The 18,451-nt window shown below is 37.3% G+C and overlaps 1 protein-coding gene across 1 annotated transcript in view; it reads left to right on the forward strand.

The window, feature by feature from the left end:
* adcy6a (adenylate cyclase 6a) overlaps positions 1–18,451 on the forward strand; it is an 83,642-nt gene that overhangs the window by 45,025 nt on the left and 20,166 nt on the right. Inside the window, exons 4-6 of the mRNA XM_073822547.1 lie at positions 8,548–8,697; positions 12,933–13,054; positions 15,637–15,748. Coding sequence (XP_073678648.1) covers positions 8,548–8,697; positions 12,933–13,054; positions 15,637–15,748 — 384 coding nt within the window. The remainder of the gene's footprint in view (positions 1–8,547; positions 8,698–12,932; positions 13,055–15,636; positions 15,749–18,451) is intronic.

Consider the following 18,451-nt stretch of genomic DNA (forward strand, 5'->3'; position numbering starts at 1 on the left):
TAACATAGAAAAAAATAAAGACTGATACGAATATTCTGGAATTTCTATAGCTCTGGTTTCTATGGGTCTTAAAGGGATAGTTTCCCCCAGAAATGAAAATTCTGTCATTACTCACCCTCGTATCGTTCCAAACCTGTGAGACCTTCGTTCTTCTTCAGAACACAAATTAAGATATTTTTGATGAAATCCAAGAGCTTTCTGACCCAACTACCACGTTCAAGGCCCAGAAAGGTACTAATTGTAACACTATTAGTTTATCTACCTATAAAAGTAGTCTAGAATCACCTTAAAAGACGATTTTGACAACATTACAGCTCAATAAATAAAAAACTGCACATTTTTGTTTTTTACATTGTGTTGGTCCATAGACTACCACTGTGAAAATGTGTTATATTTAGATTTTAATAGCTCTTATATTACATTTTTTAGTAATGGACATTTAGTAATGCCACAGATGCTGTTCATAGAGCTTAAGTCTTTTTACACCATGAACATTCTTTAGATGCTCTCTCTCTCACCACTCTGAGCAATAAACACACTGTAGTGGACATTCAAAGTGAGCTGTAATCATAATATCATTTTTATGACAGTTTCTACACGTCGCTTGTTGACTTTTACTGGAAAAAAATTGGCAGACACAAGAAGGATCTTTAAACATAGGCTTATAAGGGGAGAGATGTTCTCAGTGTCAGCAAATATGTCACTTTTAAAGCCGGTGTGTAAGCCACGCTGAGAGGGAGTCAGGAAATATATTTATTTGTTGATTTGTGAGTGAAAGGCAAAGAAAAATAGACGGAGGAGAAGATTGACAGAGAGTAAAGGGGTGAACGGTGTCTCTCTCTGTGTCCCAGCACTTGTGATGGTTATTGCTAATAAATCTTGAGCGTGAAGGAGAGAGGTGTCAAGTTGCGCAAACAGAACGGCCAAGTGTGTGTAAACCCACTGACCTCGCCCTCTGGTGAAGAGCAAGCAATTAGGAGCTGCCTGTGATATGAACACACAGCTGATAATGCACACCGATCATAAGCAATATATAGTAAAAGAATCAGCACATTTTGCATGTCAAACAAACCTATGATTAGATAGGATTACATTTTTATTTATACATTATGATTTGCTGACTATGAAGATGAAAAAATTATTGTAATTATATGGTAAAGCCATATTGTAATTGTTAGAATGGCCATTACCGATCTCCACGTAAAACTGATTGTGCAGACCAAACCGTAAGTCGTAGAAACTTGAAACTTTGAGGGATGGTAGCACTCACACCATCGACAACGTTACCAAGGCTCACCCCAATCCGCCTTTAAAAAAGTATGTAATCGTTCATAAGTCCTAAACCATCAGTCGCAGGCTCAAGTGTCTTATGTCAAGTGTCTTGAATTTTTGAGTATTTTAGATTTTTTGAAAAACCTACTTTTGCGAACTAGTCCTAGGTTTTTCACTGAATCGGAACCAAACCAGTGCAGAAAGATTCTCTGGAGAGTGATTATCAATAATTATCAAAAAATGTTGACTCACCGTCGCAAAGGGATGCCAAAACATTTGAAAGGGGGAGGGCCACTTTTACTAAAATGTCTGTAACTCCTGCTTGGAATGAGATATATTCACCAAACTCAGAACACTTATGTAAGAGGTCAATCTGAGGTCACAGGACAAAAGTCATGGCGCTTGGCCACTTGGTGGTGCTATAAGAAGAAAAAAACATAAAAATGGCTATACCTACAGCATGTAACTACTTGTTCTATCAACATGAAAATTGCGGTGCACGGTCTTGGTCCAAAGTGCCACAATAGTCTATAAGGACTTTTGTCTACAAGGTTTTTTTTGCGTATCTCAAAAAAATATGACCGCTATTGTCTGATAAATTTTGAGCACCAAAGGTCTGTGAAAAATGTAAAAGAAATTGGCCACGTGTTGGCGTTAATAAGTTTTATGTCTCTGAAATCACATGGTGTTTCACACATTCACTCAATATTCATATCATTTGATAGAGCTCCTCATTCTTTGCCTCAACTTTGCATCAAGAACCACTGCTGTCAATCAAACGGTTTATTAAATATTTGATGTTATGTAAAAAAGCTACTTTTTTAAACAATTTGTCGCCAAACTCAGAACACTTATGTAAGAGCTCAATCTGAGGTCACAGGACAAAAATCATGGAAAAAATGACCATACCTACAGTATGCAACCGCTTGTCCTATCAACATGAAAATCGCTGTGCACGGTCTTGGTCCAAAGTGCCACAAGTGTCTATAAGGACATTTGCGTATCTTAAAAAAACGTGACCGCCATTGGCCGATGAATTTCGAGCACCTATTAGACAAGGTTAACGGAGGCCTCAAGAACCACTGCTGTCAATCAAAATGTTCATCAAATATTCTTAATTATGTTAAAAACCTACTTTTGCAAACTAGGCCTAGGTTTTCGCTCAGTCTGGAAAAAACAGCTCTACAGTACAATTCTCTGGACTCTCTAGGTCAATAATTATCAAAAATGTGGAAATTTACGTTTTGGGAAGCTATAACAGGGTTGTTTAGAAAAGGGGCTTGTCGAAATTTACCTCAAATCCTACAAAGCCTACTGTAAAGGAAAACTCAAAACTTCACAAACCTGGTGAGCACAGGCCACAGGTATTCTAAGCAAGCATGCACAGTTTTAAGGAGATCGGACATTAAAAAAAATCATATTTCTATGGCAAATTACCTGTATTTGGTTACAGCCTTGCTAATTAATATGTAATATTTTTTTTCCATATTTGCTTAAATGCCTTAAAGCACTTGAACCCCTATAATCGCTGCTTGCAGCTATGTATTGTCATTATTAATTATAATGTATTATTATTATTCAGATAATTATTGTGACAGATAGGTCATGCATTTTTATGACAGTGGCTTTACAAACCTATATATTAGGGAGGAACTAGTCTACTAATTCTTTACTAATAATGTATTGATTTATTTAAAATAGTAATTTTCAAATAATTTACTGCCATTGTAAATGATATGTAATTCATAAAAAGTAACTGTAATCTTATCATGGGCATTTTAAAATGTAATCTACTCTAATTACAAGTACTGTACTTTTGGAATCTGATTACGTAATCCAGATTACTTGCAATCAGTTACTAGCAAGCACTATGTTTGTGTTAGATATTTATTATTACACACACACACACACACACATACATATATAAGCACATCTCTAGTTCACAGTTCAGTCTCTGATAGACGTAAAGGCGGATGTCATGTCTTGCTGTTCTTGGCACCCTATTTTAAGATCCCTTGTCAAATTAAAAGTTGTGAAAAGTGCTTTAAAATGTTTCTCAATCCTGTATTCATTATATATTTGAGCACAAGAACTTGACTTGATGTAGACAGCAAAATTATGTTTTACTGTACATTACGGTGTTATTTGAAGGTTGAATTGCTATGTACAGGTCAGGAGGCAATGATTAAAAGCATTACATTACATTTTTAACCCTATTTTTTTGTAATAAATTCTATTACATGATAAACTGACAGCTCTAACTTAAATCTAATGCTATTGCTGATGTCACTTGTCAAAACACTAAAAGCGTCCATTTGCACGTGCACACTGACGCGCACATGCACACACACAAACCAGGCCTGGTTTTGCTTGAACAGAACCTCTAATGTAAACAGAGCTCACAGCCATCTGCCTAATGTCAGTGTGGCCAGCAGGCTCAGCCTCACACACACTTGCACACACATAGCATTGCCTCTCGCCTGTCCCTTTGGTTTCTCATTTCGTATGCTGTGTGCTGGAGCAAACCATTGTTTGTTTGTTTTTCATATCGATTGTTTTATCTCATGTAGAGCAGCATACAGTACAAGATTGTATCTGCTATCACTTCAGATAAAGCCTCTGTAGTTTTCAAAAGAGCTTAGACATAAACTATCCACTCAGCTATGAGAGGCTATTAGATTAATATGGCTGCTAATAAACCTGCCTGTTTGTAAAGTGGGAGAGAGAAATTATTTTATAGTTCATAGCGTACATTAATATCAGATGGGCATGGTTCATCTGGACATTGATTGGTCCATGAGAGTGGAAGAAAGGTTATCAACTGATTACTTTTCCATCATTATCAGCTCTTAATTTAATTGTGATGGAGCTGAATGCACTCACACTCCTAAAATACAGTTAAAAGGAGTTCAACCAAAAATAAAAATTACTTCATGATTTACTCACCCTCAGGCCATCTTAGGTGTATTTGACTTTCTTCTTTCAGACTGATACAATCAGAGTTATATCAAAAAATGTCCTGACTCTTCCAAGCTTTTCTATTGGCAGTGAATGAGTGTTGAGATTTTGAAGCCATTTTGATTTCAGTATATATGTGATACGATCTAGGAAAACTCAACACATGGTGAAATTGTACCTTATTTAGGTTTTGATACCAAATGAAAGCTGTCTCAAGCCCTTTCCAAAACTTCTGTATTTTGTCCATAGTTTGAACGTAACAAAAGTTATGGCTATCTGACGTTGGCTGATAGCTATGAATTTCAGGAATGGAATTTTGAGAAAAAAAAAATGGGTTTAAAGTTAGACGGGTTTTACTTTCACTTTACGAGTTGCATCTGTTTTCCATTGTTTTTCATGGGCATAGTCTCTGAACTTTTGAGGGATACCCCTAGCAGTCCGTTTCCTCCATGGTGCGCTGAGGCTGAGGCCTGTGGCACGTTCTCACGTTCCCTCGTGGGATCTGGCCGTGGTTCTGGATGTCTTTACCTCCCTTCGAACCCATCGAAGAGATTTCTCCCAGAGCGTTGACACGAAGACTGTCTTCCTCTTGGCTTTACCTCACTATAGAGAGTAGGTGACTTACAGGCCCCTTCTGTGGCCCCTTCTTTCTTAAAGCCTTTATTTACCCCAGTCTGGGGTATGTACCTACGTTCCCTCTAGTCTACACCATGGCCTGTCGTTCTCGAAGCCTCTGTCTTCCTCCTTTCTGGACCAAGAGAAGCTTAATTGTGCACTGGACGCATGCGCCCACAGAGCTGCCCTGTGGAGAAAATCTGACCAATTGCTTGTATGCTACGGTCCTTATAAGAAAGGGCTTCCCGCCTTTAAGTGGACCCTTAGTCTATAGATAGTGGAGGCCATCCCTATGGCTTTTGAGTCCTCTGACCTCCCCACTCCTTTGGGGATCAAGGCTCACTCCACTAGGAGTATGGCTGCCTCTAAGGCCTTTCTGTCAGGCATTTGCCTGTCTGACATTTGTGTCGCTGCGGGCTGGTCCACGCCTTTGTAAGTTCTATGGCCTCGACATTCGGGCCAATTCTCTCGCTTTAGTGGTTCTCCCACACCCTGAGCAAGGGCTTGAAAGTCTGGCAGCGTGGGCATATCGTTCCCCAAAGCGTTTCCGGATGCAGCTTGAGTTCCCGGTGGGGAACTCTCCTAGGTTACGTATGTAACCCTAGTTCTACCAGAAAGACTCGGGAGAATTTATACTATACCGATTTCATTTATGTAGAAGCTCAGCAAGCAATCCGGTTCTTTGGCGTAGGCCCCGTTGGTAAATCGCATTCCGAGGGTACGGAAACAGCGAGTCCCGCCTGAAGACGAAGGCGGGGGCGCCGCTAACCCCCCGCGGAGTCAGGAAAGGGGCCAACTGGTGATGGTGGGGATTGAGGAAGATAATCTGAAGTCTTCGCGAAGAAGGGGATAGCCTGATTGATGGATGTGGTAATAGAGGGATGACCCAGCTTGGTAGAATAGAGGAGTTGGAGGAGAGATTCCATCTTGGTGGAGGTGGGGAGGATGGAGGTGCTGGAGCAACAGCATCTGCGAACTCAGACATGGTAAGCGCTACCCTTTAAAGCTACAGTAATGATATGATTGGAAGATGAGGAGGTAATTAGTGACGCGAACGATTGAGTCTTCCTGCCAGAACTTGCGCTAGCTTCATTTCCCCTAGGGAACGAGAGCTGCGTCTCGAAGCCATACTTCCGCTGCCCCTGCGGCGCGCTAGCTTCTCTGGAGCAGAAGCTGCCGGCAGAAACGCCCCACGTGCTTTATAGCTTCCGGGTCCCTACGTCATCTGCCTGTGACGTCGTGTGTGTTCTATTGGATTTCACACGTGTTTCAGAGCATGGTCTCGATGAGGGCGTTCCCCAAAGCGTTTCCGGACGCAGCCCTCGTTCACTAGGGGAACTAGGGTTACATACGTAACCTAGGAGAGTTTTAGAAAAGCGAGCGCAGCGCAACTGTTTGTGCACCTTTACACATAACTGACTATGGTCGGACTCCTCCTCTTTAGTAACTTCATCATCCGATCCTTCATCTCTGGATGTAAAATAGTCCATATAGCATCGTTTAGAGCACTGACATCTCCAAGATTGAGCAGAATGAAACGAGTAAGATCGTTGAGGCCAGCAGCTATACAGTATTTCAGACTGCGTTGTTACACTCCGCCATCTCACAATATTAACAATAAATAAATAAAACTTTGTGTGCTGTAGTTTACACAGGACTGGTGGGGAATGTGCATTGATACACCTTTATTTTATGTTACGTGGTTTATTTTGATAGGTTAACTGTTTTTGTGGTGTTTAGAGAAAGCACCTCTGTGAGCCTGTTCTTAACACAATAAATCGCTATTTTTCTGCACTTAACAAGTGAATTTTGCCAAGATAGTTTCAGATGATAGACAAGATGTTATAGAATAATAATTGAATGAAAACTTAATTTTGACAAAAAAGTGACCTGCGACCTATTTTTCAAATTTCCTGAAAACATCCTAGCGCGACATCTGACGAGTTTTCCCAGATCGCATCACATATTAAGATTAGGGCTGTCAGTCGATTAATTTTTTTAATCTAATTAATTACATGATGTATCAATTAATTAATCTAATTAATCACAAAATAAATTTCACTGTGAAAATACCCACAAAAGATTATTTACAACTATTATTGTGGTAAATGAGAAAGTATCATTATATTACATTACAAATTGTAGCTTTAGAAATAAATATTTTATTTAATGTAACATAAAATGTATTATACATAGACATTTAGGCTACAATGGCCTAACATAAACTATGGAACATAAAAGATAATTTAAGAAACATCTCAGTAGGCCTATTTTTCGTTCATATACAGTGAAAGTCAATGGTAACCAAAACAGCTTCAAAATACCTTATTTTATGTTCCACAAAAGATGTTTGAATTTCAAACTTTGAAATAATTTTTAGGTGAACTATCCCTTTAATGTTTTTATTATTATTATTATTATATTATTATTATTATTATTAGCCTGTTATTTAATGAATAATGATACTCTTAATAAGAAACTAAATCTGCCAGCAGGTGTCGGTAAATTACTTTATGAGTCTTTCATTCAATTTGTTCAATTGGCTGATTCATTTTGGAATGAAATAAATGACTGTTTATAAATGGGCCTTTGAATCATTGATTCACATGAATTGTTTAAAACGTGTGATTAATTTTGGATCTAAACAAAATTGAGCAAAAATATAATATTGTGTTTAAAATAGAATGCAAGATCAACTTTTTATTTACTGAACTGCTGTATAAAATCACAATAAAACTTGTGATATTCGGGACAAAATCAGCACTCGTGTAATCTCCCTACTCAAGTAAAATGCTTATCAATTGATATAAATATGAGACAAAAACTCATTCAGGGGCATTTTTTGCACCAATATCTTGAATTTTAAGGCATAACTGCATTTATGGAGTGGTTGCCCTGCATCATATTTGTCAACAATCAACTACATTAAATATAAGATGATTTTAACTGTGTTAAAATATTTTAATTTCTTTATTTTTATTTATTCATTTTTTTATATCATCACTAATTAATTACATTAATGCGTTAAACTGACAGCCCTAATTAAGATAGGTTTCAAATAAAATTGTGTAACATGTCTGAAAAGTTAAGAAAATGTAATTTTTTTTACATATTGCCCAACCCTTCATGCAATAAAATATCTGAAGTGTATGGAATCAGCTTTGGCTAAATCAATTTTCCTGTTTTACCTACTATTTTGGTTATATTTTCTCAATCGAATATTGTTATGAGCTTCACATCTCAACAGCCACATAATGTCTCCTTTGGTGTGACGTGGAAGTATTTATTTAGCATATTTTTTAAGATAGGCTTTTTAGGAAATAGGCCAGCAAGTGTTTCATAGTGATTCTGCAGCTTATTCAGTTGAGTGTAATGGTGTGAACCGTGTGACCTGGAGTAACCCCCATCACTCTCCCATTACCCCTCCTCTCATTCACCCAAAGGAAGTTACAGTGTTGGCTCTGCTTCAGGCTCCATTTTTAGCTCTGTTCTGGCTCCCTAGTGTAAACTTCTCTACAGGAAGTAGCCTCTCCGGGTCAGAGGTTGGCTTTTTTTCCCATACTGCAGTCGAGTAAAGCCCTGGAGTACGACAGATGTCCCAGGATTCCAGAGCGTTAAGCTAAAGCCTTTTTTGTTGAAAGGTTCAACTGATCACTAGAGAGACATTGAATGAGTCTGTTTTCTCCTCTCTTCTCCCCTCAGCTGAGCGCAAACGTGCTGATCTTCCTGTGCACCAACATCATTGGGATCTGCACTCACTACCCAGCAGAGGTCTCTCAGAGACAAGCCTTTCAGGAGACAAGAGGCTACATCCAGGCCCGACTGCACCTGCAAAGAGAAAACCAGCAGCAGGTCAGTGACCTTTGACTGGAACAATTTACTAGCTACACTACTGTTCAAAAGTGTTATTTCTTAAGAAATTTGTACTTTTATTTAGCAAAGATGCATTAAATTTTCAAAAGTGACAGTAAAGACATTTGTAATCTAATTTTCATCTTTTGAACTTTATATGTGGAAAAAAACGTATCAGTTTCCACAAAAATATGAAGCAGCACAACTGTTTTTAACACTGATAATAAGTAATGTTTCTTGAGTGGCAAGTCAGCATATTGTAATGATTTCTGAAGGAATGGAAGTCTGGAGTAATGATGCTGAAAATTCAGCTTTACGTCACAGGAATAAATTACATTTTAAATTAAAGCTGCAAGCAGCGATGAAAGGGCCCTCGCACCCGGGCTCACCGCCGACCGGTTGCTTTAGGAAAACAGCGAACGGTGGGCAGTATGCTTTTAATATATTAAATATAGGAGAAATATGTCATAAGTCATTTATATGTGCCAAACTTCCTGCTGCCAGCTGGTGGCGCTATGCCTACAACTGATTATTGGCATGTAGATGTGTTCAGGCCAGCACTTTTATCAAACATTTGAAGTTTGGTGCAGATTGTAGATCGTTTATTTAAGTTAGTGCAATGCATGATGTATCCCATTCCCAAGAGGTGGCGCTATGATTATAACTGAATATAACTGAAACACACCCTTTAACGAAAACTCAAGATCTTCGCAATTTAACATCGCTAAGGCCTTTAGATAAGACTGACTGATTTTGGTATTGTTCTGTATAAATCACGAGGAGGAGTTTGATGCAGCATAAAGCATGACATTTCCTGTTGCCAGCAGGTGGCGATGTGACTATAACTGAATATGGGCATGTAGATGTCTTCAGGTCAGGAGTGTTATCACACTTGTGAAGTTTGGGGCAGATCGGACATTGTATGCCTGAGTTAAAGCAACTTCCTGTTTCATGGCGAAACATTGAAATCTCTCAGGCCGCCACAGACACACCCTCCAACGAAAACTCTAGATCTTCGCAATTTAACGTCACCATTTAGGCCTTTAGATTAGACTCACCAAATATGGTGTTGATCTGAATAAATCTCTAGGAAGAGTTTGTTCAAGCACGATGCCATAAAATGGCAAAAATGACACAAAATTTGCTGAGAAAATTAAAAATAACCGACTTCCTGTTGGGTTACGGATTTTGTACGAGGAAAATTTTTCCTACATTTAAAGCACCAGACGACAAAACTGTAACCAGCTTAAAATACAGAAGGCTTCCGGTTCACTGACAGCTGTAGGGAAATAAGGAGAAAAATAACAACGTGCAGTAATTGGTAAAACTGTGTGCACTACAAACCAGTGTGTTTATAATTAAGATAATACATTAAAATAATATGGTAAGACACACCAATTTCCATCAAGCAGCAAAATGAGTTGTTTTGTATTGTACAGCTAAAAATAGCTGGATGTAAATAAGACCGTAAGCCAAACTCATAAAATTTACACATCTTTTATTTTGAAGGTTAGTCTTGTTCATAGTCTTAGTCTTTATCACTGTTTCCTGTCCTTCATGTTCCTGTTTCCTGTCTTAATTGTTTTCAGGTTGTCCTTGTTAACTCATTAGAACATGTATATTTAGAGCCCTTCTCTCTTGTTGAGCTTTGATCAATGTTACAGACTGTTTGTTGTCTCTGTTATGGTTTCCGGTCAAATTTGTTAAAGTGAAGTTCAAGTCTGCTAGTCTTGTTTATTTTCTATTTGTTTATGCTTTTTGAAATGAACTGCGCTTGGGTTTAACTCTAAACTCCTTCATTGACATTACACTTACAAACTCTCTTTAACTCAAACTCTTTTTAACATTAGTTAACAAACTAACAATACAAAAATACTTCTAAAGCATTTATTCATCTTAGTAAATGTTCATTTTATCACCTACTGATACATTTTTATATACATGGAGTATTAGATACATTAAAATCAAAAGTTGTGTCTGTTAATCTTATTTAATAAACCTGAGGTAACATGAACTAACACATTTTTTTTTATTTACTAACTTTAACAAAAATGTACAGTCAAGCCTGAAATTATTCATACCCCTGGCAAATTCTGACTTAAAGTTACTTGTATTCAACCAGCAAGGTTTTTTTTTTTTTTGACCGGAAATGACACAGACTTCTCCCAAAAGATAATAAGATGATGTACAAGAGGCATCATTGTGGAAAAAAATATTTCTCATCTTTTATTTACATTTGAACAAAAAGTGTCATGTCCAAAATTATTCATACCCTTCTCAATAATCAATAGAAAAGCCTTTATTGGCTATTACAGCAATCAAACGTTTCCTATAATTGCTGACCAGCTTTTTGCATGTCTCCACTGGTATTTTTGCCCATTCATCTTTAGCGATGAGCTCCAACTCTTTCAGGTTGGAGGGTCTCCTTGCCATCACCCTGATCTTTAGCTCCCTCCACAGATTCTCAATTGGATTTAAGTCAGGACTCTGGCTGGGCCACTGCAAAATGTTAATGTTTTTGTCTGCTAACCATTTCTTCACCACTTTTGTTGTGTGTTTTGAGTCGTTGTTGTGCTGAAATGTCCACTGGTGCCCAAGGCCAAGTTTCTCTGCAGACTGCCTGATGTTGTTGTTGAGAATTTTTTACGTATTGCTCCTTTTACATGGTGCCGTTTACTGTGATTAGGTTCCCTGGTCCACCGGCTGAACCCCCCCCCCCCCCCCCAAAACATTAGGTTCCCATTACCATGTTTGACAGTGGGGATGGTGTTCTTAAGGTTGAAGGCTTGTCCTTTTTTACGCTAGATGAAGGCTACATCATTGTGGCCAAACAATTCAATTTTTGTTTCATCTGACCATAAAACAGAAGACCAGAAATCGTCTTCTTTGTCCAGATGAGCATTTGCAAAGGCCAAGCAGGCTTTTGTGTGCCTTATCTGGAGAAGTGGTGTCCTCCTTGGTCTGCGTCTGTGGAACCCAGCGGTGTGCAGTGTCTGTGGACTGTCTGCCTTGAGATGTTGCCACCAGCAGAGCCCAGATTCATCAGGATGGTCTTGGTGGTGATCCTTGGATTCTTTTTTACATCTCTCACTATCCTCCTGGCCAGCACAGGTGTCACTTTTGACTTCCGACCACGTCCTCTGAGATTTTTCACAGTGCGGAACATCTTGTATTTTTTAATAATACTTTGCACTGTAGCCACATTTAGATATGGTCTTATAGCCCTTTCCTGACTTGTGAGCAGCCACAATGCGCAGCTGCAGGTCCTCAGTGAGCTCGTTTGTCTTAGTCATGACTGTCCACAAACCAACAGCAGAGAGCTTCTGTTTTTCACCTGTTGAGTTGATTAAAACAGCTGTTCCCAATGAATCAGGATAATTAGGATGCTTTAGAACATCTTGGACTATTTGGAATGGTATAGAACTTTGGATTTTCCCATAGACTGTGACAGTTTGCAAAGGGTATGAATAATTTTGGACATGCCAATTTTTGTTCAAATGTAAATAAAAGCGGAGAAATATTTTTTTCCACAATGATGCCTCTTGTACATCGTCTTACTATCTTTTGGGAGAAGCCTGTGTCATTTCCGGTCAAAAAAACTTGCTGGTTGAATACAAGTAACTTTAAGTCAGAATTTGCCAGGGGTATTAATAATTTCGGACTTGACTGTATATATACTATAACAAGTGTAGTGCTTATTGTTAGTTTGCATTAATTACTAACAGTAATAAACAGTAAACAGTTAACAGTAGTTAAAATCTGATGTAATTTGAATTTCATTGATATTCTGTGATTTCCATTCCATGAAATTCAATACAATTCCACAGAGAATTCTGTTAAGTTCCATTAAATCTTGTCTCATAAAATTAAATGAAGTTCTAGAAAAATCTCATCCCATTCTATGAAAATTCAATAGCTACTGTGCATATTTTCAACATTTTGTCAGCTGAATATTTGACACATTGACAAAATATGGCATCTGCTCTGAATCTATTGAAGGTTCTTTTGAAAACCCTGTTAAACACCATTCTAATTCTAATAGAGATATAATAAACTAAACACTGTCATTAGTGGACAAGCCAACAAAATATATGCACTGGGATGCTGATGTTTGACAGGCAAGAAACAACTACATAAAGAAAGGATGTTTGATCTCCAGTGAGAAGAATTGCATGGTAATCTTTCTTTCTCTCTCACACACATTCCCTCTCTTCTCTCCTCTCTACAATTTTCAGGAACGCCTGTTGCTGTCTGTTTTGCCAAGACATGTCGCCATGGAAATGAAGGCTGACATCAACGCTAAAAAAGAAGACATGATGTTTCACAAGATCTACATCCAGAAGCACGACAATGTCAGGTGAGCATTACTGTTACTGCATGTGTCAAACTGTGCCACATTAACTATTTTGATTCAAATCGAATGAATGACTCATGAAGACATTTAGAGTACCATTTCATTAAAAATAATATTAATAGCAAAAAAATTTAATTCTGACATTGTTTACTAAGACTGTTGGTAACAAAGCTGTTTTGGTTACCAATGACTTTCATTGTATGAACAAAAAATACTGAGATGTTTGTCAAATTTTATGTTAAATAGTTTACGTTAGGCCGTTGCAGCCTAAATGTTTATGTGTAATAAACTTTGTGCAGAAGTTAAAGCTACTATTTGCGATGTTTACTTGCTACTTTCTCATTTAACACAATAATAGCTTTTGTGGGTATTTTCACAGCCAAATTTAGTTTGCGATTGATTAGATTAATTTATCAAAACATCATGTAATTAATTAGATTAAAATTTTTAATCGACTGACAGTTTACCCTAGTTTATATTAATTTTACCACCCTCATGGCCTTAATTACATTGGAACAAATAAACAAGTTGTTTCAGAGGTGCAGAAACTCATTCTATTTTCGTGTGGGTATTTACATTTTTTTCTCTTTAGGTTAACATTGAATAATACATTTTGCACAATTCTTAAGTGATTGACTATTCATTTATTTAGGATTACATGCAATTATTTCTCAATCATTTTTCAAATTTTTTTGAAGTGCATTTACGTCCTGCCGACCCTTTGACCATTGCTTTTTATCATCTTCTGTGGCCGTTTGGCCTTTTCTTTGTTTATTTTCATCCTTCCATTGATCTCTCCTGCTTCCTTACTCTTTTCTTCTTTGCCTCGGCTCTGGGAGCTGGTAATAGGAGCAGTGGGGCTTTTCTTTTGAAATGTGGTCAGCTAATTATGGTGAGAGAGGGAATAGTTAATTATCAGTCACTAGACTAGCGCTAACCCCAGAAGATACTGAAATGAAGCCATGATTCAATTAAAGCACTCCACAGCGCCTGCTCCGACACAGCCTCAGAGTGAATTTCCCTTCAGCTCAAGGGATTCACACACTCACACTGTATACGTTTCTACCTGGCTCTTATGGCATTGACCTCTGTGCTGCCAAACATTAAAATTAAAGCTTATTTCTGTCTTAAATTGTTGTTTTATTGACAGGACTGTTTTCTGGTAAATGTTACCAAAGCATTTAATCAATACAGGAACATTTTAGTTTAAGGAGACATGGGATGACCATTTTCCACAAGCTGGTTTGATTCTTTAGGGTCTTCATGAAATGTCTATAACATACTTTGGTTAAAATTACTTGATGGTCATATAAAAACAACACCCCTTTTTTTACCTAGTCAGACACTGCAAAAAATGCTTTCTTACTTTCATTTTTTTGTATTTTTTCCAGCCTATTTCCGTCCCCAGACAGTTGTTCACCAATTTTTCCCAGCGATCAAGCAGCTGTAGTGACAGCAATGTCTCATAAGCAATGCAGGTGTTTTGTATTTGGATGTAAAAGTGAACATAAGAGTCTTCATTTTCTCTTGACATCAGAGCCACTGAGGACGCAATGGATTAGTTTGATGGTAACACGCTACAGAATACACAAAAAAAACAGGAGAGAGGGGCGGAGTGAGCAAAGCTCATTATCATTTAAAGAAACATGCACCGAAATAGGTCGCTGTTTAACAGAACTGTTTTCAATGCAAAAAATGCTTTTCTTAGATTTTTTCTCATTTCCAGCCAAAATATCTAAAAATTCTTAAATCAAGAAGGATTTTCTAGACAAGTAAAAAAAAAAAAAGCAAGTCAAAATTGAAACAAGCAAAATAATCTGCCATTGGGGTAAGAAAAATAATATTGTTTTCTGTCCCCATTGACAGATTATTTTCCTTGTTCTAAGCAAAAACTCATTTAATTTTGACTTGTTTCTTCTGAAAACAAGAAAATAATTTTTACTCGCCTAGAAAATCCTTCTAGACTTAAGAATTTTTCGATATTTTGGCTGAAAACTATAAAAAATCTAAGTAAGAAAAGCATTTTTTGCAGTGAAAACAGTTAACTGTTAACAGCGACCTATTTCAGTGCATGTCTCTTTAAATGATAATGAGCTCTGCTCACTCTGCCCCTCTCTTCTTTTTTTCATTGTGTGTATTCAATGGCTCGTTATCATCAAAAACAAAACTAATCCACTGCGTCCTCAGTGGCTCTGATGTCGGGAGAAAATGAAGACTCTTATGTTCACTTTCACATCCAAATACAAAACACCTGCATTGCTTACAAGACATAGTTGTCACTACAGCTGCTTGATCGCTGGGAAAAAATTGTGTACAACTGTCTAAGGACAGAAATATGCTAATACGGGACAGTCCGTCAGCAGTCATGGGCGGGGCTTCAAAACAGCTTGATAATGGAGACTGTTAATGTTTTTTGGGAATTAAAAAAAATAAGTGAATGGATTTTTATCATTGTAGGGTGGTTATTTATATGCAAACAGCATACAAAAATGAATTTTGCATCCGATTTTGATGAATGTTGTAAAGACAAAGCAACAATTCATACAGTTTAAATCTCTTTTTCTCTCTGTGTGTGTGTTTTTCAGTATTTTGTTTGCAGACATCGAGGGTTTCACTAGTCTGGCATCGCAGTGCACTGCTCAAGAGCTGGTCATGACTCTGAATGAGCTGTTTGCCCGCTTTGACAAGCTGGCTTCGGTAAGGACATCTGTTGACACATAGCATAGATTAACACATTAAATATGTTTTTGAACTGGATCATTGTTGCAGCATGATCTGTTTACTGTGGTGACAACATGGAGTCTATATTTAATCAATTTTTGAGACTGCAAGGTATTAGTTCAACATTATGCATAAAGTTTTCACTTAAATAAATATGTAACCCTGGACCACAAAACCAGTCATAAAGGTCAGTTTTTTTAAATTGAGATATATACATCATCTGAAAGATGAATAAATAAGCTTGGATAGGCTGAGATGCAACTATTTGAAAATCTGGAATCTGAGGGTGCAAATATTGGGAGGGAGAAAATCGTTGTCCAAATGAAGTTCTTAGTAATGCATATTACTAATCGAAAATTATGTTTTGTATATTTATGGTAGGAAATTTACAAAAAAAATCTTCCTGGAACATTTTACTTAATATCCTAATCATTTTTGGCATAAAAGAAACATTGATTAATTTGACCCATACAATATATTTTGGCTATTGCTACAATTATAACTGTGCTACTTAAAACTGGTTTTGTGGTCCAGGGTCACATATTTAAGTTATTTAAAATACACTACTGTTTTGTGAACATGACTACATTTAGATAATACTAGATTCTTTAGTAAATACAGGATTCTTTCTATTCATCAAAGATATTGGTATGACAGTTTCCACAAAAATATTAGGTATTAACCAAATTATTATTTTAACCAAATATTATTTTAACCAAATTTTGACATTTTATTTTCTAAAAAAAAAGTATTTGAAACCTTAAAACTAGACCCTTTACCCTTTACATTTAATGTGCTTTCTATGGACATAAAATCACGTTTGTAAATTTCTTTTGACGTGGACATCTTACCGTCTTTGACCCATATACATGCTGCTGTTGCAGTCAGTGGTGGGGCTTTTTTTGGGTTCATCTGTGGGGTCCACATAATCTATGAGGGTTGGGAGTCTCGGCTCCAGCCTGTGGGAATGAGGCTTCCCAGAGGGCATCCACAGCATGGGCTCCAACACAGCGCAAAAGGTGTTTTGATAACCCACCATGGTGCAGCAGAGGATAAAAATGGACCAGTGTCCGCTAGAAGATCTGATGGAAGCCCTGATGGGTGCTGGACGAAATGTTGAATGACAACAGCATTTCTAATGTAGTGTTCCTCCAACAAAGGAGAAGTTCACTTCCAGAGCAAAAATTTACAGATAATGTCCTCACCCCCTTGTCATCCAAGATGCTCACGTCTTTCTTTCATCAGTCGTAAAGAAATAGTTTTTTGAGGATTTTGTCCATATAGTGGACTTCTATGGGGCCCAGAGTTTGAACTTTCAAAATGAAGTTTAAATGCAGCTTCAAACGATCCCAAATGCATCTGTAAAGAGTCCCAGCTGAAGAAGAAGTGTCTAGTGAAACTATCTTGTCTTGTCTTGCTCTGCCTGAACCAGTGTTGTTTTTGACAACCATCTTAGATTTAGTCTTAGTCTTTTGGACTAAAATGCTTATTAGTTTTAGTCACATTTTAGTCACTTCTATATGTGATAGTTTTAGTCCAATTTTAGTCGACGAAAAGTCATAAAGGTTTTAGTCTAGTTTTAGTCAAAAAAAGGGTGAAAAGTAGTCTTTTAATAAATTAATGTAGGTCAGTAGTAGTAGTGTCACTTATAAGTTGTGAAAATAGCAGATCTATAGTTCAACACAATGTGAGCTTCCGGATCGACTATTTTCACCAATAATTACAATAATGAAGGAATGGTTTTAGATAAAAGACATATATTTGAAATAATGTGCAAACTGCCGCCATCATGGTTAATCGTCTGTCTGTCTGAGTGACAACAATGTGACGTGTTGAGCACGTTGTGCGCTGCACACCAGGTGGTGAGCGTAACCAAACAAGGATAGAATGCTAAAACGGCTTGCCATAGCCTACTAGTATGGCAAAGAGTATTTAATGCTAAAACGGCTTGCCATAGCGGCAGATACTTTTTAGGTTTTAATCGGCATGCACAATAAGCAGAAATGACGTGCATTTTAAATGTCTGACGGACCACCCACTAACATTTTCGTCTATTCTTGTCTCGCCAACGAAAACTCACACACGTCTCGTCATGTTTTAGTCATCAACGAGCCATTTTTATCTCGTCATCGTCTCGTTATCGTCATGAAAAAAAGTTGCGTCAACGAAATGATCAACACTGGCCTGAACTCTGTTTTTTTCTGGTTCAAGGCAGGTAATGTTGAAAAGCTTAGTACTTCTGCAGCAATGTAGGATGATCAAGATGAGCATTTGAGGTTAAAAAGTATATAAACCCTGCAAAAAAGGCTTATTTTGCTTAGTATGTTTGTCTTGTTTCAAGTCAAAATATCTAAAAATTCTTAAATGCAGTGTTGTTTTTGACAACCATCTTAGATTTAGTCTTAGTCTTTGTCTTTTGGACTAAAATGCTTCTTAGTTTTAGTCAAATTTTAGTCACTTCTATATGTGATAGTTTTATTCCAATTTTAGTCGACAAAAAGTCAAAAAGGTTTTAGTCTAGTTTTAGTCAAAAAAAGGGAAAAAAGTAGTCTTTTAACAAATTAATGTAGGTCAGTAAGTATTTTGCTGTTGGGTAGTGTCACTTATAAGTTGTGAAAATAGCAGATCTATAGTTCAACACAATGCGAGCTTCCGGATCGACTATTTTCACCAATAATT

This window comes from Garra rufa, chromosome 18 (assembly GCF_049309525.1).
Source record: "Garra rufa chromosome 18, GarRuf1.0, whole genome shotgun sequence".
In the NCBI taxonomy this organism is placed as follows: Eukaryota; Metazoa; Chordata; class Actinopteri; order Cypriniformes; family Cyprinidae; genus Garra; species Garra rufa.